At 38.7% G+C, this 18,344-nt stretch overlaps 1 protein-coding gene across 4 annotated transcripts in view; it reads left to right on the top strand.

The window, feature by feature from the left end:
• il1rapl1b (interleukin 1 receptor accessory protein-like 1b) overlaps positions 1-18,344 on the top strand; it is a 432,112-nt gene that overhangs the window by 142,746 nt on the left and 271,022 nt on the right. For all 4 annotated transcript variants that reach the window (XM_017722075.2, XM_017722074.2, XM_017722078.2 and 1 more), the window contains exon 3: positions 17,268-17,547. In XM_017722075.2, coding sequence (XP_017577564.1) covers positions 17,268-17,547 — 280 coding nt within the window. The remainder of the gene's footprint in view (positions 1-17,267; positions 17,548-18,344) is intronic.

Genomic DNA, 18,344 nt, shown 5'->3' with positions numbered 1-18,344 from the left:
GAAATATCTTCAAGAACATAAAATTCCAGATATGACAATTAATGAGTTAAGTTTACATGTTTGATCATTTTTAGAGCGTTTAGATATTAACGATTTGAACATCTTCATGTGGACGTCACATACTAAAAATGCAGTACAGCTAAAATAACTCACTGATGAGACAAACTCTGCTCATGCATATCATGAGAAGTGTTCTGTTCTTTCAGAGAGTGAGAAAATGTGGCAATGACATCCTTTCTCACACAACAGGGAAATTCGATTTCTATAACTGGTTTGTGTTAATTTGAATCCAGTTGGAAGTCATTATAAAGATCCCATTTTAAACTCAAACTGGTCAAGGGCGCCGACTGTGACCTTGATGTATTTTTGTCAGTTTTGGAATATTAAGCCGCTTGGCTACACTGGAGTAGTGTTTTTCAGGAGTATTTTTATACAAGAGCTGAATTTTGTGATCGCTCTGCAGGTGCTGCTCTTTTTTTAAGTGTACTGTCATATGCTGACCGGGGTCAGCCTCCTGCCATCATTACTAACCTCATCCATTTTAAAAGTTATACTCCAAATTGGCCTCAGGTCAGTGACTTAGGCCAACTTCTCCCAGCAGTGCAAACACTGAACCTATGGTTCTGCTTTTTCCATTGCCAAAAAAGCCTGTTAGAGGTGCAAATATATGTATGTATATACATGTGTGTGTGTGTGTGTGTGTGTGTGTGTGTGTGTGTGTGTGTGTGTGTGTGTGTGTGTGTGTTCTGCTTACAACATGCTGTTGATGTAACACTACAAGAAGGTTTTTGAATGCTCTTGGCTTAGATAGTAAGCTGCTCTGAAGGAGCCTGCATTGACTTTAACAGCCTATTATGAAGCTGTGGACAGTCAGTAGACACGTCTTTGAGCCTTCTCAGGTTTTGCTAGCATGTTAGCCAAAGGAATTACACATTACTAGTGCTATCAGTAGAGATGACACAATGCCTTTTCCATTTTGATACTGATGTTGAACCCTTGAGGATTTCTGGTGCATATTCACTGATTTAATACTGATCCAATATTTCTTCTTAAAAACTGCTTAGATTTTTAATTTTTTAGCTGAAGTGCTTCAATTAAGAAGAGCATGTTAAATTAGTTAAATTAATTCAGTTAAATTGCCCTGCGATGGACTGGCGACCTGTCCAGGGTGTATCCTGCCTTCCGCCCAAAGACTGCTGGGATAGGCTCCAGCACCCCCCCACGACCCTGACGGAGAAGCGGCTTAGAAAATGGATGGATGTTAAATTAGAGTATAATGCTCAAACCACTCAAACAATGCTGTCACCCCACATTAAGAAATACAGCTAACAACATGGCATGATGCAGTGTGAAGGATACCTGGCATGGGGTTGGTGCCATCTCAATCACTGTTGATAGTATCATTAGGTAGACCAAATTTTAAAAATTTCACATAATTGAATTCTAATAATAATAAGCTAGGTTTCTATATTTATTAATAATGTTGAGCCATTAACTGTGAAAGCCCTGAACATTCCTAGACCAAACCTATAAAGAACAGATGAAGTTATGCAAGAATGTGAAGAGACTTTTTTTTTGGATACAGGCAGAAATATATGTCACACCTGCTCTGCTGCTGCCGATGTCATGATATGTGGTTTCCGAGCGGCATCCGCTTTTGTTGTTATGGGATGGCCTTGCAGTGTGGGCAGTTCGTAAATGAGAGCTATTCCAGTGAGTTCACAAACAAATTCATCACTTGCTTCTCCCTTGGCACTATAGGGAGGCTGTTATTCTCTATGGCGGCAACAAAAAGAAATATTGGATTAACAACTCATTGGGTTTTGACCTCCCATAAGGCTTCCTCTGAGGTGTTATTTTTCTATTTATAGTCCACCGCTTTATCACTGTAGCAGTACATGTCACATCACACAAATGAGTCATGTTTGCAATTCTAATCTGTCCTTTACACAATAGTCATACATCCATGTGTCCTCATGGGATGAAACAACTCTGATCGTTCTCTTTCTGCCTATTTTAAATGTCCTAATTTTAAATATTTTTCTCCTTTAAAGAGGTGGTTCATTTGTTTGACAGGCATTAGTATTGTTTTAAATGGATGCTGTGCTTGATAAGAAAGGCTGTTGGACATATTGTGTGCCATCCCCCAGCATGGGCTAGTCTTGTGATGTGTGTGAGGGAAAGAAAGAATGTGCACATACATAGAAACAACCAATTCTTTGTTCTGTTATCTGCATGTAAAATTGGATGGATGTTTAAACAGGTATCTCTGAAGCCGGGTGCTCATTTTGTTTGCCTCCAGAGCTCACTGATCAATGAGCTTTTTTCTTCCAATTTACTCCCTCCAATAATGAGAACTGCTTTTTACAGGGCTGCCTTCCTCCACTCTCCCTGTTCTCCTTTTTTTTCTTACTCTTTCCAGTATGAGGCCAAAGTCCAGAAAATGAATTATGTATATGCAAATGTCAGTAACTACTGCCAAGATCGCAATTTTAATTTTCTTTTGGCTTTTTTTCCTCCAGCAGGCAGATTTATCAAAAACTCTACCTGCAATGTAATTGTACTCCTCTGACAATGTGTATACTAAGGCCTTTGTGATTTCAATGCTGTTTTGATTCTTTAGTCTCCTACTATGTTTTGCCAGTTTTGTAGTAGAACATAGTCAATGGTTAAAGCTAAGCATTTGCATTCTCCAGAGTATTGTGTGAGGTAAGAGGGAGGGACTTACTATGCCTGCACTCACACAAAAAACTGGACCCCCCCCCCCCAATTTATCATTTTATGTCTTTCTTCTCTTTCATACTCATTTTACTCTTATGAAAGTATTTTATAAACTCTTGAGGTTGTGTTTTTAGAAGGCTGGGCAAACCAATTAGTGCTCAGTAGGGTCAAGACAATTTAACAACATAAAATACCAGAAAACATGAAATGTCCCAGAGATGTTAGCCAGCTACTAAGCTTAAAAATGAGCTATTTTAATTGAAGTGCTTCACTTTAGTGCATCTAAAAATAGACTATCATGCTCAAACTACTCAAAAACTGTACTACTGCATAGGAAGAAATACACAGCTAATAACATCCCATTATACAAGTTGTTTTCTATTTCAGTTTAACAGATTTGTTAAAAGATGGGTGGGATTCCTTTTTTTTTCCTTTTCTAATGTCTGATTTGCTCATTTCAGTCCAATACTGATATCTGTTATTGGTGCTTCCCAGTCACTATAAATTGTATTAGTAATATAATAATCTACTTTTTTGGCCATCTGAACCCATGCAGTAACTACTGCAGATCTAGATCTGAGATTGTGAACATAATTATAATTGATGATATCAACTCTATTAATTTATACATTACTAAAAACTGGTATTGTAGCAGTATATAATGTGCATATCTGCTGATGCTGATACACAAACATTTGTAAAATCTAGAAATAAGGACTAAATCTACTTGGATTACCATTATAGGGAAATATAACATTTATTTGTAGATGCCTGCAAGTATATTGAATGAAATGCAGATATTTTAGCTCAGTAGCCCAGCATCACCTAAACATCCTGCTTTTCATCATCAAATATTAGTTTGAAATATCAGACATATCTAAACATCTTATTCATGTCGAGATTTTTTAAGTAAATATCTGCCAATACCAATGTAATTCAGATATTTTTGTGCATTCCTGCAACCTTGATTGCAGTTCTGAGGTTGGGTGTATATGAATATGCATATAGTTGTTTCTTTGTGTGTGTGTGTGTGTGTGTGTGTGTGTGTAGGCAGGCAGAGAGAGAGAGAGAGAGAGAGAGAGAGAGATGATATTTCTGCAAAGAGAGCACACTCATCAAGATAACTCTTTGATTTGGTTCTGTTCCAGCCTCCATCAGTCGAGTCTTTGTTTGAGTTCCCTGATTAGGATGAAAAGATTGCAAAAAAGATACTGATCGTGAATTACAACTTTTTTAATGTTTCATGAAGAAACTTTCTTTTATCACATTAATCTAATATATCAAAGATGCGTTTTCCAGTGCTCGTTAAATATGTTCCTGTATGAAATAGAATGCTGAGTGACACCTTTTGTTCTTAAATGAGCTGAAAGTAAAAGGAAATTTTAGGAAAAAGCTACTGTTATACATAGAACACACAGAAATTCTTCAAGTAAAAGGTGAGCATTTCCCTTTGGGTCTTGTGGTTTAAAGAAAAAAAACAAACAAAACATATTGATATTGATATTGACATATTGAGCATGTTGATATTCATTTGAGGACAAGAAGACGAGCTATGGTGACAAAGTTGTTTCATTATATCACAAAAATATATTGCTGTGTTTGCAAGCGGGATACACAATATTGACATAAATATCTCGCATGCACATATTTTAATGTTTGCTGTATTTCTGGGTCCAAGTTGTATAAATATCAAATGCTGTCATAGTTGTTACTGTAAATTAGGGCATCTTGGGAACAGACTGTGCTGAATTCTTTTTAATGTGCATGTAATTGTACTATATATGACATTTGTGTTTGTATATGCGCAGACACATGCATACTGGTCACTAAATGTGTGTACCCATTAGCTGCACTTATCTCTCTAAAATTCTCTCTGTTTCTGTCTGTGTTTGTAAAGCCATCGATGTTCTGACAGTGCTATGAATACACATTTTCTGCTATTGTAACTATTGATGAAGAAATAAAATAAAATAGAAAAGCATGATTCTGATTTATGTGGGTTGATATTTTCAGGCTGGAGGTAAGCTTGCCCTACTAAAGGCAATACCTCCACAGTCAATTAATAATTTTTTTGCTGTTGTCGCTAATGATTTTAATAGTTGTCCTTTACAGGTATCAGTAAATTTAGACAGTTTGGAGGCTGTAAAAATAAAGGTACCTAGGTTATCGATAGGTTAGCTCGACAATGCTTTCAATAGTTTTGTAAACCAACAGCAAGCTGTCATGCGTGAGCATCTTAGAGAAACACAATATGTTCTCAGCAAAAGCCCAGCATGATGAATAACTGAGACTCCACAGGAAAAAGCCAAACTAGCATGTCATTGTCTGCTTTTCACATAGCTCTGTTGTAATTTTGTACATAGAGAGATCATCTAAGTTGGATGAAGTTACATTTTGAAACTGTTTATCTAAACTGCACAATTCAATTATGCTATTCTTTTACTGGGGTTATGCTTTGAAACTGTGCCCCATCCATAGAAAAACAGTGTTTTAGGTAATTGAGAACTGAGATTTTGGAACATGTTTTTGTATGGGGAGGTAACTTGTATGGGGAGGTAACCTAAATGCTCTGCGTCTTGCGTATGGTCAGTGTTGTGTTGATGTATTAAGCAAGGATGCACTGAAATTTGGCCGCAAAAGCAGTTTAACTTTAGTTTATGGTCAAATGTGGCACGTTTGGAAAAATAAAAAAGGCTTAAAAATTTTAAAAGATTGAATACGACTACTTTGAAGTGTCAATTAAATCATTAAAGTGCTAATAAACACAAGAACGCTGCTTTTTCCTCTCCTGCATGGTGACTACAAATGCAGTCAGACAGTTTAAGCAGCACAGTCAGTGTGACAAAAAAGTGTGACAGTATGATAGTATCCTGGAACTTTTTCACGATTTCTATGAAGGACAGTAGACAAGCAATTAATAATCCCTATTTATTCTGAGTATCAACAAAGATCATGATGCTCAAGAACTTCTCCACTGCTGGTTTGTTGGCTTCTGAAAAAGCAACATCCTGCTTGATGCTTAGAACACACCATAACAGAGTCTGTGTGAGCACACCAACACCATCTGGAGCATCAGTTTATGAAATGACAAAAACTCACAAACAACAGCCAAGAAGCAAAGTTAACAAAAAAAAAAAAAAATGGATTGCAACTTTTCACTGCTCTTGAATATGTGGGATTTCACGGAGGCATACTGCCCGTGATGCTTTGTGACACCTGTTGTGAAAAGTGCCATATAAAAGAATTAAACTCTCTTTTGATGTATTCACTGTGCCTTTCCAACATAATGAATAACCAGCTGTCTCTGTGTGTTCAGTAATATTAAGTTTGATCATGATGTTACCACACAAAAAAAATTAACAACAACCATATCCCCCGTAATTGGAAGTCCCTACATTTAGAGGTTCTGTTTATCCATAAAATTCTCTGTACTGTTGTGTAACCATTCCCAGCATAGTTAAATGATTATGCATGGCTGGATGGCAAAGGCATCCAACAAAATTTGGTCTGTTAATAATGTATTTTAATTGTGGGCCTAAATAAAGAATTCAGATTATGTGCCTGTGCGTATGTATGTGTGTGTGCTTACTGTCACATTGAGTGGGCAGACAGTATTCCATCCTCCCTGCTCTGTAATTGAATTGCTGCTCTAATCAGTGGCCAGGAGGTAGCTGGGTTTCAGCAGCTGACAGTAATGTCCTCTAATAGTCATCAGGCTCGCTCTCACGTTCCAATCCACTGAGTCCCCTCACTGCCTTTGCCAATGCTTTACCAAGAGTGTATATGTGTATGTATCTGTATGGGTTGACGTATGTGTGTTTATGACAAAGAGAGAGGAGAAAAAGAGAGAGAGACAGTGAGTGAGAGTGCATAACTGATTAAAGCTGTGATTTAACACCAGCCGGTCGGGATGTGTTCAGAAGAAGAGTGATGCTGGGTAATATGCAGATACTGAGACAGAAATGCTAACATTGAAAAATAGCAACATCTCTGCAGGAGCCCAGTGGTAGTTTTAAGTTCTCTACCCTCTAGTTGATTGGCTAAAGTTTTCCAGTGGGTAAACATTTCAGTGACAAGAGTATGCTTCAGTGATGCTTCTCATTCTGAAACAGTTCTGTGATTGGCTGGAGTAAAATTCCACATCAGCATAGGTATACCTATCCTCACATATGTCCTGAGGGAATGGTATAACCCCTGTGAGTGGGGTGTGCACATTCACACCTACTTTGTTGGTGCAGACCAATCAGACTTTTTGCCTGGTTTGTCCCATTTTGAAACAAGTGAACCATGGTCTCCCAAAAAGTGCAGGCCTCTCTCTGCTTAAAACGGACCTATGGTTTAGTTTGCTGCTTATGAGGGGATCAGGGAATTCAACATAAGTGCATGCTTTTGTCTTTATACAGCAGCATGTCAAAACAGTACTGTTCACCTAATCTGCTGGTTCTACTTTTTTTGTTGGTATAGTGTGAAAGTAAGAGTGCTTGTATCCCAACTAAATTTCTGACCAATAAACAAACAGCCACATGTGTAATTCCATGCCCTTTTGCTGTTCCAATGTAAAACCAACTGATCCTAATGAAAAAAGATACCGTGTCACAAAATCCCTTTTTAATTCCGCTGTATTTTATTACATCTTACCTGCATATCCATACATATTTATGTGAACTATTATATGTTACTTTGAATGACTATTTAGTGGTTAACAAATGCATGTGTTATCATAATCTAATTTTCCAATCTGAAAATCCAGTGCACTTAAACTGTTTATCGTAGTATATCTGCTGGATTTTACTGGATCAGGCATTTCAAAGCAGAAGCTGCTGCAGAAGTCTTCCTTCTGGATAATCTACTTTATAGGACATACGCACACACACAAACAGAAACAAAATACACACCTGTGCTTCAAACCATACTTCATCTTTTCTCCTCTTCTTTCTAATTCCCTCCCTCTCATTCTCTCCCCTCTCTCTTTGACTGATGCTCTAGAGGGAAAGAGAGGAAATGCGGACGAGGGGGAAAAAAAAGGTCAGCGTTGAGTTATCTGCGCTGACAGAAGCCTTGTTCGGAGCTTGGGCGGCGTTTAGCGGACATATGCAGCCCATCGCGCTGAGACGTTCTGCAGATTAGGCAGGAACCTCTGGCCCTGTGCAACTGCACTGCTCTGACTTTCTTCAAGCCCTTGAAAACTCCACTTTCAAACTGCACTTCCAAACTCCTTTTTAATGGGTTTCCGTCTTTTGGCTTTTTTTTTTTTCCTCAACAGCTTTTGTGGACCCCAAACAATTTACAACACTTGATGCAGAAAGAAGAACTTTTCTTTCTTCAAGATTCTCTTTTTAGTGCTTTCTATGGAATTCTGAAGACTCTGCTTATGTTCCTGGGGAAATGGGGAAAGAGATATGATGTTCTTAGGGTTTTCTATGGAAAACATCATATTGGTGTGCTTCCAAATGCTCAGTAAATGTGACTGTGAAGATTCTTAAGTAGTGGTATGGTCTGAAAAAGAAAAGCATTTATCCTCCATTCTTGATTTAATGGGCATAAATAATACTAGCTTGGAGCTTGAAAATATTTTTCTGAATCTAATGGGACTGTTTAAATTGGACTTGGACATAATTTCTCAAACATTAATATATTATTGTCATGATTAGGTTGGGTCTCAATTTCACATTCAGGCTTCTCATATCCTCATATATTCTCATATTGGGGGCGCAGTTGTGGGCTGGAGGTTGCCAGTTTGACCCCCTTGATCAGTCCATGACTGAAGTGCCCTTGTGGATAGGGCTGCCCACTGCTCCGGGCAAGTGTGCTCACTGCCTTCTAGTGCGTGTGTTCACTAGTGTGCATGTATGTGGGTGTTTCACTGCACGGATGGGTTAAATGCAGAGGTCTAATTTCACCGTGACAAATGGTTGTGAATTCTGTTCTTCTTTCTATCCCATCTCTGACCTTTAATAAATTTTGGCCTGTGTTTACCCATGCTTTAGTTTTTCTACCTAATTTATTTCTCTACTCTTTATTTATTACATTATTTTTCAAATGAGCATGCTGGGGTCAAGACAGATACACCAGATTCAGACAAATATTTTCAAGCTCCAAGCTAGTGTTATTTATGCTCATTACACCAAAAAGGATGAACGCTTTTCTTTTTCAGACCATGCTCAAGACTCAAGACTCAAGAATCTTCACACCTCACACCATCACCCCCACATACATGGGACCTTTAGAAACACAACAATACAATGTTTTCCATATAAAACGTGAGAAGAGAACATCATATCTATTTGTTGGCAGGTCAACAGAGGTCAAAACGAGAACATGTTATGTAGAGTTTGTTGCATATTGTAGGGCTATCATTAGACGGGTGGCAAATTTTCAGTTCAAGCTGAATTTAGACAGAATTTTGTCTCAGGTTGGGTTTAAATTTAAAGATTGGTGCTGTAGTTTGTCTTGGACTTGGGCAGAGAGTCCTCTGCCATATCCCAAGATTTCAGGCTTGATTATAGATCTATGCCCAAGTTGTATAGCTGAGAAGAGAGAGTGAGATAGCATGGGCATATAAAGGAGAAGACAATGCTAAAGACAGATGAAATATTAGTTCAGAACAAGTGAAATCATGGGAGAGTATAGACAGTTAACAGAGCTGTAAACTAAATGTACATAATCAGATCTTCACTATACTCCAAGATGCCTTGTAGAGCACACTTCAGAGAGAGAACGAGGCCAGTGGCTTCTAAATCACTAGTGTATCTGATAAAGAGATGGGAGCCAAAGGGGAATGGCAGCCATGTTTATTTGGATGGGGAAATAACAATAGCTTTTTGTACATTTGCATATAAATGATGGCTGCTACACACACAGTCACAAACAGAGAGAGGAAAAGAGAGGGAGAGAGTGGAGGGATGAAGATGGAGAATGCCAGGGATAGACTGAGATTGGGCATGGGTTTTATCTCCTTAGAGATGAGGACGGGGACGAAGGTCTGAATGTGTTGGGGCTCAGGGAAATAAGAGAGACAAGAGAGAAAAGTGCCATTATTCAAGAGAAAGGGCAGACCCGGACAGACCTCAACCTGTATGCCTAGGTCCAAAGCTATTTACCGCACAATCACTGACCTGGAATTAGTGCTCTGCCTCACCTGAGTCTGACTGACTCTCTTAGCACATTTAAAAAGTGCCTTATATAATGAATAGTTACAGTTCTAAAAGTCATTTGGGTGAGCTGTTTAATGACTTTGCAAAACAGTTGTTATATGAACGCATAAGTTAAATTCCATGATAATGCATCAAGTAACACCCAGACCATTGTGCTATTGGCATAGTGTAGTGGGTAAGACCTCTGCCCTCCACACTGGGGTTTCATCCCTTGCCAGACACACACCATATGCCATACCAATAAGAGTCCTTGGGCAAGACTCATAACACTCCCTTCGCCTAACTTTGTAAAATGATACATTGTAAGTCATTCAGAATAAGAGCATCTGCCGAATGTCATACATGTAATGTAAATATTTATGGACTAGTCTTTTCTTGGCAAACATGGCTTGCTCTTAGGCTGTCTTCGGTCAAGTCTTAAGTTATTCATTTCAGAAGAAACACTAATGCAGATTTATTTAATTATTAGATGTTACTTTGAATAACCATTTTGTTGTTAACAAAGTTGTGTATTGCTTTCCATTGTTGCATCAATATGCTGTAGGTTTTCAGATAGCAACAATTAAGCTTTCTTCTTTTTTATGTTATTAGCTTTGTTTTCTCATTTGTTGAGAAAGAAAATTTAGCTTGGATTTGTTTTTTTTAGAAAAGCTCTTTATTTATAGTAGATGGATCTTTGCTTTGCACATGCACTGGTAGCATAAACAGGTGAGTGTCTAAAATCAGCTGACTGCTTTAAAGGTCACAAAACACACACACACAGTGGGGACAAGAAAATTGTGATTGGCTGTGAGTGAGGTAAACCTCACTCAGCAATTTATCCCCAAGGATAGAGAGTATTTATAAAGTCGCTGTGTGTGTGTGTGTGTGTGTGTGTGTGTGTGTGTGTGTGTGTGTGTGTGTGTGTGTGTGTGTGTGTGTGTGTGTGTGTGTGTGTGTGCGTGCATGCGTGCGTGCTATTTTCCATGATTCTAGGTGACACTGTTCTTTAAGAAAAAGCCTAGTTTAGCCTCAGTCACAGCTAATCAATCACAGATTTCTCTTAGCTTACACACATGCATGCACACAGACAGACACACAGAAACACACACACTCAGTCTCATACTCAAGGAACTTATATGCAGCTGTTTTGTCAGGCCACCAGTCAGGTATTAAAACATCAGCAAGGTTAAAAGAAAACATAACCTTTTTTAGAAAGCTGTGTTTAAAGAGAATGGGCACAAACTGTTAATATGAATTGCCATTAGCAACATTAACATAAGACCCATGGGAGCGCTATTAGAAATTTGCATTATAGTAGAGATTTCTTTTCTCATTTTTGACCACATTTTTATATGTATGACCCAAACTGAAGGTCTAGCTCTAATAGTCACAACTGGTGTCTAATGGTTCACTACTGGTGTCCAGGAACTTTTGGTGAACTTTTTTCCCCTGGCAAACGGCTTCTAAATGGGTAAAATTTCTCTTGGACGTGTGCCAGAAATGATTTAAAGTGAGGTTGGTGATAAAATTCAGTATGTGTGTGTGTTTTAGTGAGTGTGCTCTGCCTGCCAGCCTCGTATTTATTGCGGTGTTAAAGTGCAGTAGAGGAGCATTATCGTGCTGCATTTCTCCAGGCTAAGACCTGTCTACTCTCAGACCCATCAGCCATGCATGTGCCCGCAGAATGGCAGGAACAATATTGTCCATTACACTTTCTCTTTCTATCTCTCTCTTTCACACACACACACACACACACACACACACACAACAATCTCATACCATCTTGCAGTCTCTCGTCTTTCTCTCTCTCTCTCTCTCTCTCTCTCTCTCTCTCTCTTTTTTCTTTCTCTATCTAAACGCCTGTGGCTTATGACGTACGTACTATTTCTGTTTATCATACATGTTAAAGCTAGACTAAATTACTGTTACACTGTGACACCTTATTCTGTTGTTGAGTAATATGAACATTTAGTTTTATGTTTATTTTGTTTTTGATTTGGAGTATCTCATCATAACAGTTAACCCCAAAAAGCCCTCACCTCAATGCAAATTTAACATGAACTTGGCTACTTAATTGTGTTAAGTGTAACATGCATTAAAAACGTATGCAGTTCATAACATGCTTTAGTTGGCTCAGCACAAGAGAACAAATACCACAGTATGGATCAATAAATAATAATCCACACTGACAGCTCACTGCTATGATAGGTAAATATGCTCCCATATAAACATTCAAAGGGCACTGTCTTGAGAGATCCAAATTACTACAGATTTTGAAAAAATACTGAAATTTTTAAACTGTTAAAATTTCATAATGTGTGGAGCAGCAGAAATGTTTTAAAATAACATTCATTTTCGTTTTCATTCAAAGTTTAGAACATTTTGTCCTTCTCCTGTTGTCATTTTGGAGATACAAGATTTTTTGTGACAGCCCTAATAATAATAATAATAATAATAATAATAATAATAATGCTTTTTGGGTAAATCTTACAGTTTATGGAAAAGTTTGGGCACCCTGGTCATATTGATATGTTGATTTTCTAAGAGAAAATAAGTACTCATTCTCTACAGAGAACACTCTTCTGCACATTTAATGTAACTTATAACTTAGATAAATGCCATATTTAAGTTTGTTTCCTGTAGAGGATGTGTCAACTTACAACATTTTCACTTAAAAAAATCACCCACCCTTAATAGGACCCCTTTTTGGTGTAATGTCCTTTAAATACTGTTCTCCACCAAGGGAACAGTAAACTGGTGTCAGATCAGCAAAAAAGGCAAGCATAAATCAGCCCATACTTATCATCCATTGCCAGGGACTACTGCAGCAATGCACTTCCTCCAATCTGAGCATCCACAGTACATATCTCTGCATAAGCAGGCAACAAGGCCACGCCTCCCTACACGGCAGAACACTCCAGAACTCATGTTGGGAGGAAAATGTTAATTGGGTTTAATCAAGCTTGGCTATGTGTTTGTGTGCTGCCAGCAAGATTATACAGTTTTCTCTGGCACTAAAATGGACGTGTAATGAATGATAACCCAAACGGCTTGCTCACTCATAATAAGAGATTTAAGCATCAGTAAAAATTATGAGCAGAAGGGAAGGGGAAAAAAAGAACTTTTTAATCTCAGCCTGTGTAACTATGTTGAAAATATCCTCATGAAAATTCTCTAATTGAATCCATTTTCTTGGGACTAAATATTTATATTCTGAACTGAACAACCCCTCTTCCTTTGCATGTTTTATATTCTTCCCCCCTCAGTTTCTCTTCTGTCTCTCTCTCTCTCTCTCTCTCTCTCTCTCTCTCTCTCTCGCTGTTTCCCTCACTCTCTCTGTGCTTTAACTACTCAATTAAACTGCTGACATTTTCAACATCCCAGATCTAAAATGAAAAATCAATGGGTTGCCTGCAGGATGTTTTTACAACTTTGATTCTTTATTTTAAATGGACTCAAAACTAGCAGCCAAACGCAATCAGATCTCTGCTGTAATTTCAAACCTCTGCTCCAAAACTGTCTGAAGGAAGCCTTTTTGCTTATTCACTCCCCAAAACTTTTGATGCTTTACGCACATATATAACAAACCCGAAACGGCTCTACTCTAGTGAAATTAAAGCTAAACTTTAAATTGAACTGAAGTAAAACACACTCACACCACTCAATAACTGATATGTTCGGACTGATTTCATTTTCAAGGTCTTTGCACGAAAACGCATTAATGTACAGCATAATCTTTTTTAGAGCTGTTTTATCTGAGCTACACCAAGGCCTAATGACTCTCCTTCAGAGAGGACAGCCAGCACATGATCTCACCTTTAACACTGCCATTTCAGTGGATGGAGGGACAAAAGACAGAGACAGAAAACCAAATGAAAGACTGAGATGCTGAAGCAGATTGGAGAAGAGAGCCAGTCATAATCCTGAAAGTCAGTTATTCTGTCAGAAGGGCATCGGACACTCCAGGACCTTGATGCAACCCCTGTTTCATCAGCACTGGCACACCATTATTTGATAATCTCTCATTAGTGTGCCTGCTGTGATAAGTTTATGATGTGATGATGTTAGAAGTTTATGAGCACAGACACACACATGAAGTTTGCCGTTGTGGGCGTCTAGCACGCGCAGATAGAGAAGACAGTGTTGATAATTAAGGGAGATAATTACGCTTTATCCGTCTGAGCAATTGCTTGTTTTAGTTACAGATTGCCACAATGCCTCGCAGTTATTACCACACAGAACGAGTCTTAATTAGCCGGAGCTTGATTAACAAGGTTTAGCTCCGCCCACCCCTGCCACACCACATTGCCACAGCAAGTACTCATAAGCCCCTCCCCCATTGCCATGGCAATAGCACTTATAATAATTTTTTTCTGCTCCTTTATGTTCAAAATTGTCACTCCTGCACCCAGACACATTGCCAATATCCTCACATCTCTCTCTCTATTTATTTATTTATATATTTATTTATTTTTTCATTTCCATTCGCAGATTGACAGCGGGATAAAGATTTCTGGGGTTTGGCGGATTTAAGCTAATTCAAAGGCAATAAGGGAATTCCTCCATGCTCTGCACTCTTTGCTGATTCTGGTTGGCTGGTTTTAATAAAATGCCGTTGCAGAGGATATTGTTATTCCTGTTCATGGCCAAATGAAAGCACGCCCGTGCTGTAATTGTCCTGGCCGCTTTCTTTCACATACAGCCCCTGATAGTGCATGATGATCCTGTATCCGATTCACTCATTGCATAAAGACATGGGCTTGTAGCAGAATGGTGAGTGTTTGCTCAAAGAGCACTTGACCCTGAGGCCTCCCCGCACTCTATCCTCTGAATGCACCCTCTGAAAACCCCCTGCTACAATTAAAATGGAAAATGCAATAAAAGGAAAATAACTAAATATATAAATTAAATCTGTGTGATTGACTGTACTGAAAGTAGCAGAGATGAATAATGGGACATGCTTTCCCTTCTGTTAATTAGCTGCTGAGATGTTTCTTTTGTAAATAAAACATTCACGGAGACACAATTAGCCGAGCCTGTTGAGCTCTCGGCAGCTGGCCTCACCAGCTGTTCCAGTGGGGAGTGGAGCGAGGGATGGGATGGGAGGGGAGGAGAAGAGGGAGAACGAGAGATAATGGAAGAGGCAGAGCGGGGGGTTGGACCGAAAGGGACACAAGATGACCCGAGCGTGAGGACCTGAAAGGGTGCGATTATGATCATCACCGTCATTAGGCAGTGCAGCTGTTGGTGAATGATGATGCTGACCAGCAGGGAGCACAGGAGCAAATGAATGGGCCTTCACTCATGGCTGATTGACACTGAGGACGTACATGTAACAGGCTTTACCTGAACCAACTGTGCTATGACTTCCATACAGGCCTTTTTTCATATTTCACTTTTCTTCCCCTGTTATTTTGAACAATATAAACAGCAAATAAACAGCAATTGTGTGACAAAATGTGCAAAAGTGTGTTCTCAGAGACTATCTTTACTTATTTTCACTTAGAAAATTAGCAAAACATTGTTCAGCATAATATCTACTTATTTTTGCTATGGCCTGCTTGTAGTAGGTAGAAGTTTGTGATTGTGTGAAATACAGCATTGTCTGATCATGCTCTTAGTCGCATTGACGGGTGGCCCTTAACCACATTGTCAGTTGTATCACAGTGCCAGGCAACAGGTAACATGGTAATGCCACAAGAGAAAATACACTTGTTTGTGCTTCTGCCCAGGAATATGTAGCTTTTGGTATAGTTTGGTTGTTCTCTAGGTTCTCTAGGTGCTCTAGGTTTAATAAACCACACTTCAGCAGTATATAAATCACCTACTGTTAAAATGATAACATAAGGTAAAGCTTACTGCACTAAGCTTGGGTATAAGGTACTGCCATTGTAGACTGTTATTGTTGTTAGGCTATTAGGCCTAATCATTTAAGGCCTAGTTATTTTATCATTCAAGTTCATAACACATTCTGTTCATGGAAAGCTATGGCATGACTTTGGTCTGCTTTGAGGCACAATCACTTTAAAATGTTGTTTTATTTTCTTATATGTCATATTAGGGCTTATTATAGGATGTAGAAAAATGTGATTTATAAGACTTTTTTTTTCTTCGAACTTTAAGCCATCCTAATGTTAATGTTTACCAGTATTAGTGTTTGTCTCATCGGAGCCAAGTATAATATTCTCACTTAAACATGAGCAAGTCATTTTAAAACCTAAATGCAATTCCTTGCATTGTCAGTCTGTATATTTCTCCCTGACTTTCCATAATGTAACAAACACTAGAATATTTCATATATACAATATTTGAATTTCAATATTTAAATACTGGCCCTGGAATGGTTACCCAAGTGCCTGTGCACATTGCTAGGACCTGTCAGCAATTCACAGTACTACCACCAATCACCCCAAGTCTAGCATGTAGAGCGTGCTTGTTTGTGTTCACTAATATAGAAAAAGAATGGAGCAATGTTTGAAATAGTTCATAGACTGATACAGCAATCAGACCTTAAAGCAGAGCTGTGCCCTCTTCGTCCTCTGGAGTCTGGTGGGGTTGTGGTTTGTGAGCCACTGTCTGCCCACTGTTTTTGGGACTGGGACAACAAACTGTCCATTTACTACTCACTTCTACTCACATTTTTTACTGCCCCCCCCCCGACTCTCTATTTCTTTCCCTCTGTCAGGTTGTATGTCTATCTATTCTCCCATGCTTTCTTACACTCACTCTCATTCACTGTTCTTTCTGCAAACCCTTCTCTTCCACGTTGTCTGTCTCTCTTTGTATTGCTTCCTGTCTCTATGTTTCTTTCTGTCTCTCTCTATCTCTCTCTCTGGCTTGTATTGGGTCACAGCTGGTGCCGTTGCTCAGCCTCTGCTGGGTGCTCAGTCAACTGCTATCCATCCACACACAGCTGCAGGCAGCAGGCACATACGCTTGCACACACACACTCACACACACACACACACACACACACACACACACACACACACACACACACACACACACACACACACACACACACACACAATATAATGAGCCTGTTAGTCTCCACTGCCTGCCTTTCCATCTTGGTGATCTGCTGTTATACTCCAAATGTTAACACTGAATAAGTGAATCTATCTCAAACTGCATTTTTCATATGTTACTTAACAATTTTTATTCGGTTAAAATCTAAATTTTAAGTGTTTTTCTGTAAGATCTTACTAAGGAAACTAATGAAAAACATTTTATTCCCTGTAACAACAAATGTCCTCCAGATCTTGGTTCATATCAATGAAGCTGAAGTTTTTTAAAGTAAACATTTCATTTGAAAAGTGACATTAAAATGTTTTTGTATCCTCTAATGTGTTGTTATGGTGTTGTTACTACTTTACAACACTGACATGCTTCTGTCGCTCTTATTAACAGTGGACGGCTGCACAGACTGGTCAGTGGACTACATGAAATACAAAGTGCTTCTTGGGGAGCCAGTGAGGATTAAGTGTGCGTTGTTTTACGGATATATTCGTGCCAACTACACCCACGCCCAGAGCGCGGGCCTCAGCCTCATGTGGTATAAGAGTGTCGGGCACGGGGACTTTGAGGAGCCCATCTCCTTTGACGGAATCAGGATGAGCAAGGAGGAGGATTCCATTTGGTTTCGACCAGCCGAATTACAGGATGTGGGCCACTACTCCTGTGTGTTACGGTAAGAAGCCAAGAATGTTTATCTTTCATTAAAATAAAATGATGAAGTATGAGAAAATAGAGATTTTGGCTTGTCTGCTTTAGCTCATTGAAATCTGCCCCCAGAGTGCTTGGAATGTGTGCATGTTGGGCATAGTAAAATGTATTAGCGGATGTAGAAATGTTTTCTGTGTGCTACCTAAAATAGGAATGCTCAAAAATTTTACCTGATCCTGAAGTACATGCTTGTACCAATACTTGGATAAATGATTTGATACATGCATATAAATCCTAAAATGTATACCATAAAATACCATACCATATTTTTGTTGCTGTCAGAACAAAACTTTGTGTCTCCAAAATGATAACTTTACATAAGAAAAAAAGAAACATTTCTAATTTGTAAGTGCAGTGAAAAGGATAACTGGAGTTCTAAAAAAAAACTCTGTATTTTTATTACTCCTTGTCTTAATAGTATAGTAGTAAAAAGTAATCCCCACACAACTGTTCCTTGCTTGAGTTCCTGAGCTCCATCTGCTGACGTGCATGCAAGTATCACTCAGTAGTGCACATGTGCCTCAAAAGTTTCTTCATATTATCAGTATTGATATTGTTATTGATGTTGTTGATACCACACTGTATTTAACTGCCATCAATCGGGTCAATACTGATACGATATTATCAGGGCAACACAGCACTGTTTTTATTGTTGTATGCTGTATATTTATTGTTGTATATACTCCAGTAGTTTCAAAGCAAACATGTACACACATTACATCTTAAAAGAGTAACAGTAAAAAGCAATTTGAATATGAAGTA

The sequence above is a fragment of the Pygocentrus nattereri genome, chromosome 25, assembly GCF_015220715.1.
Source record: "Pygocentrus nattereri isolate fPygNat1 chromosome 25, fPygNat1.pri, whole genome shotgun sequence".
In the NCBI taxonomy this organism is placed as follows: domain Eukaryota; kingdom Metazoa; phylum Chordata; class Actinopteri; order Characiformes; family Serrasalmidae; genus Pygocentrus; species Pygocentrus nattereri.
This window is presented reverse-complemented; position numbering and strand designations above follow the sequence as displayed.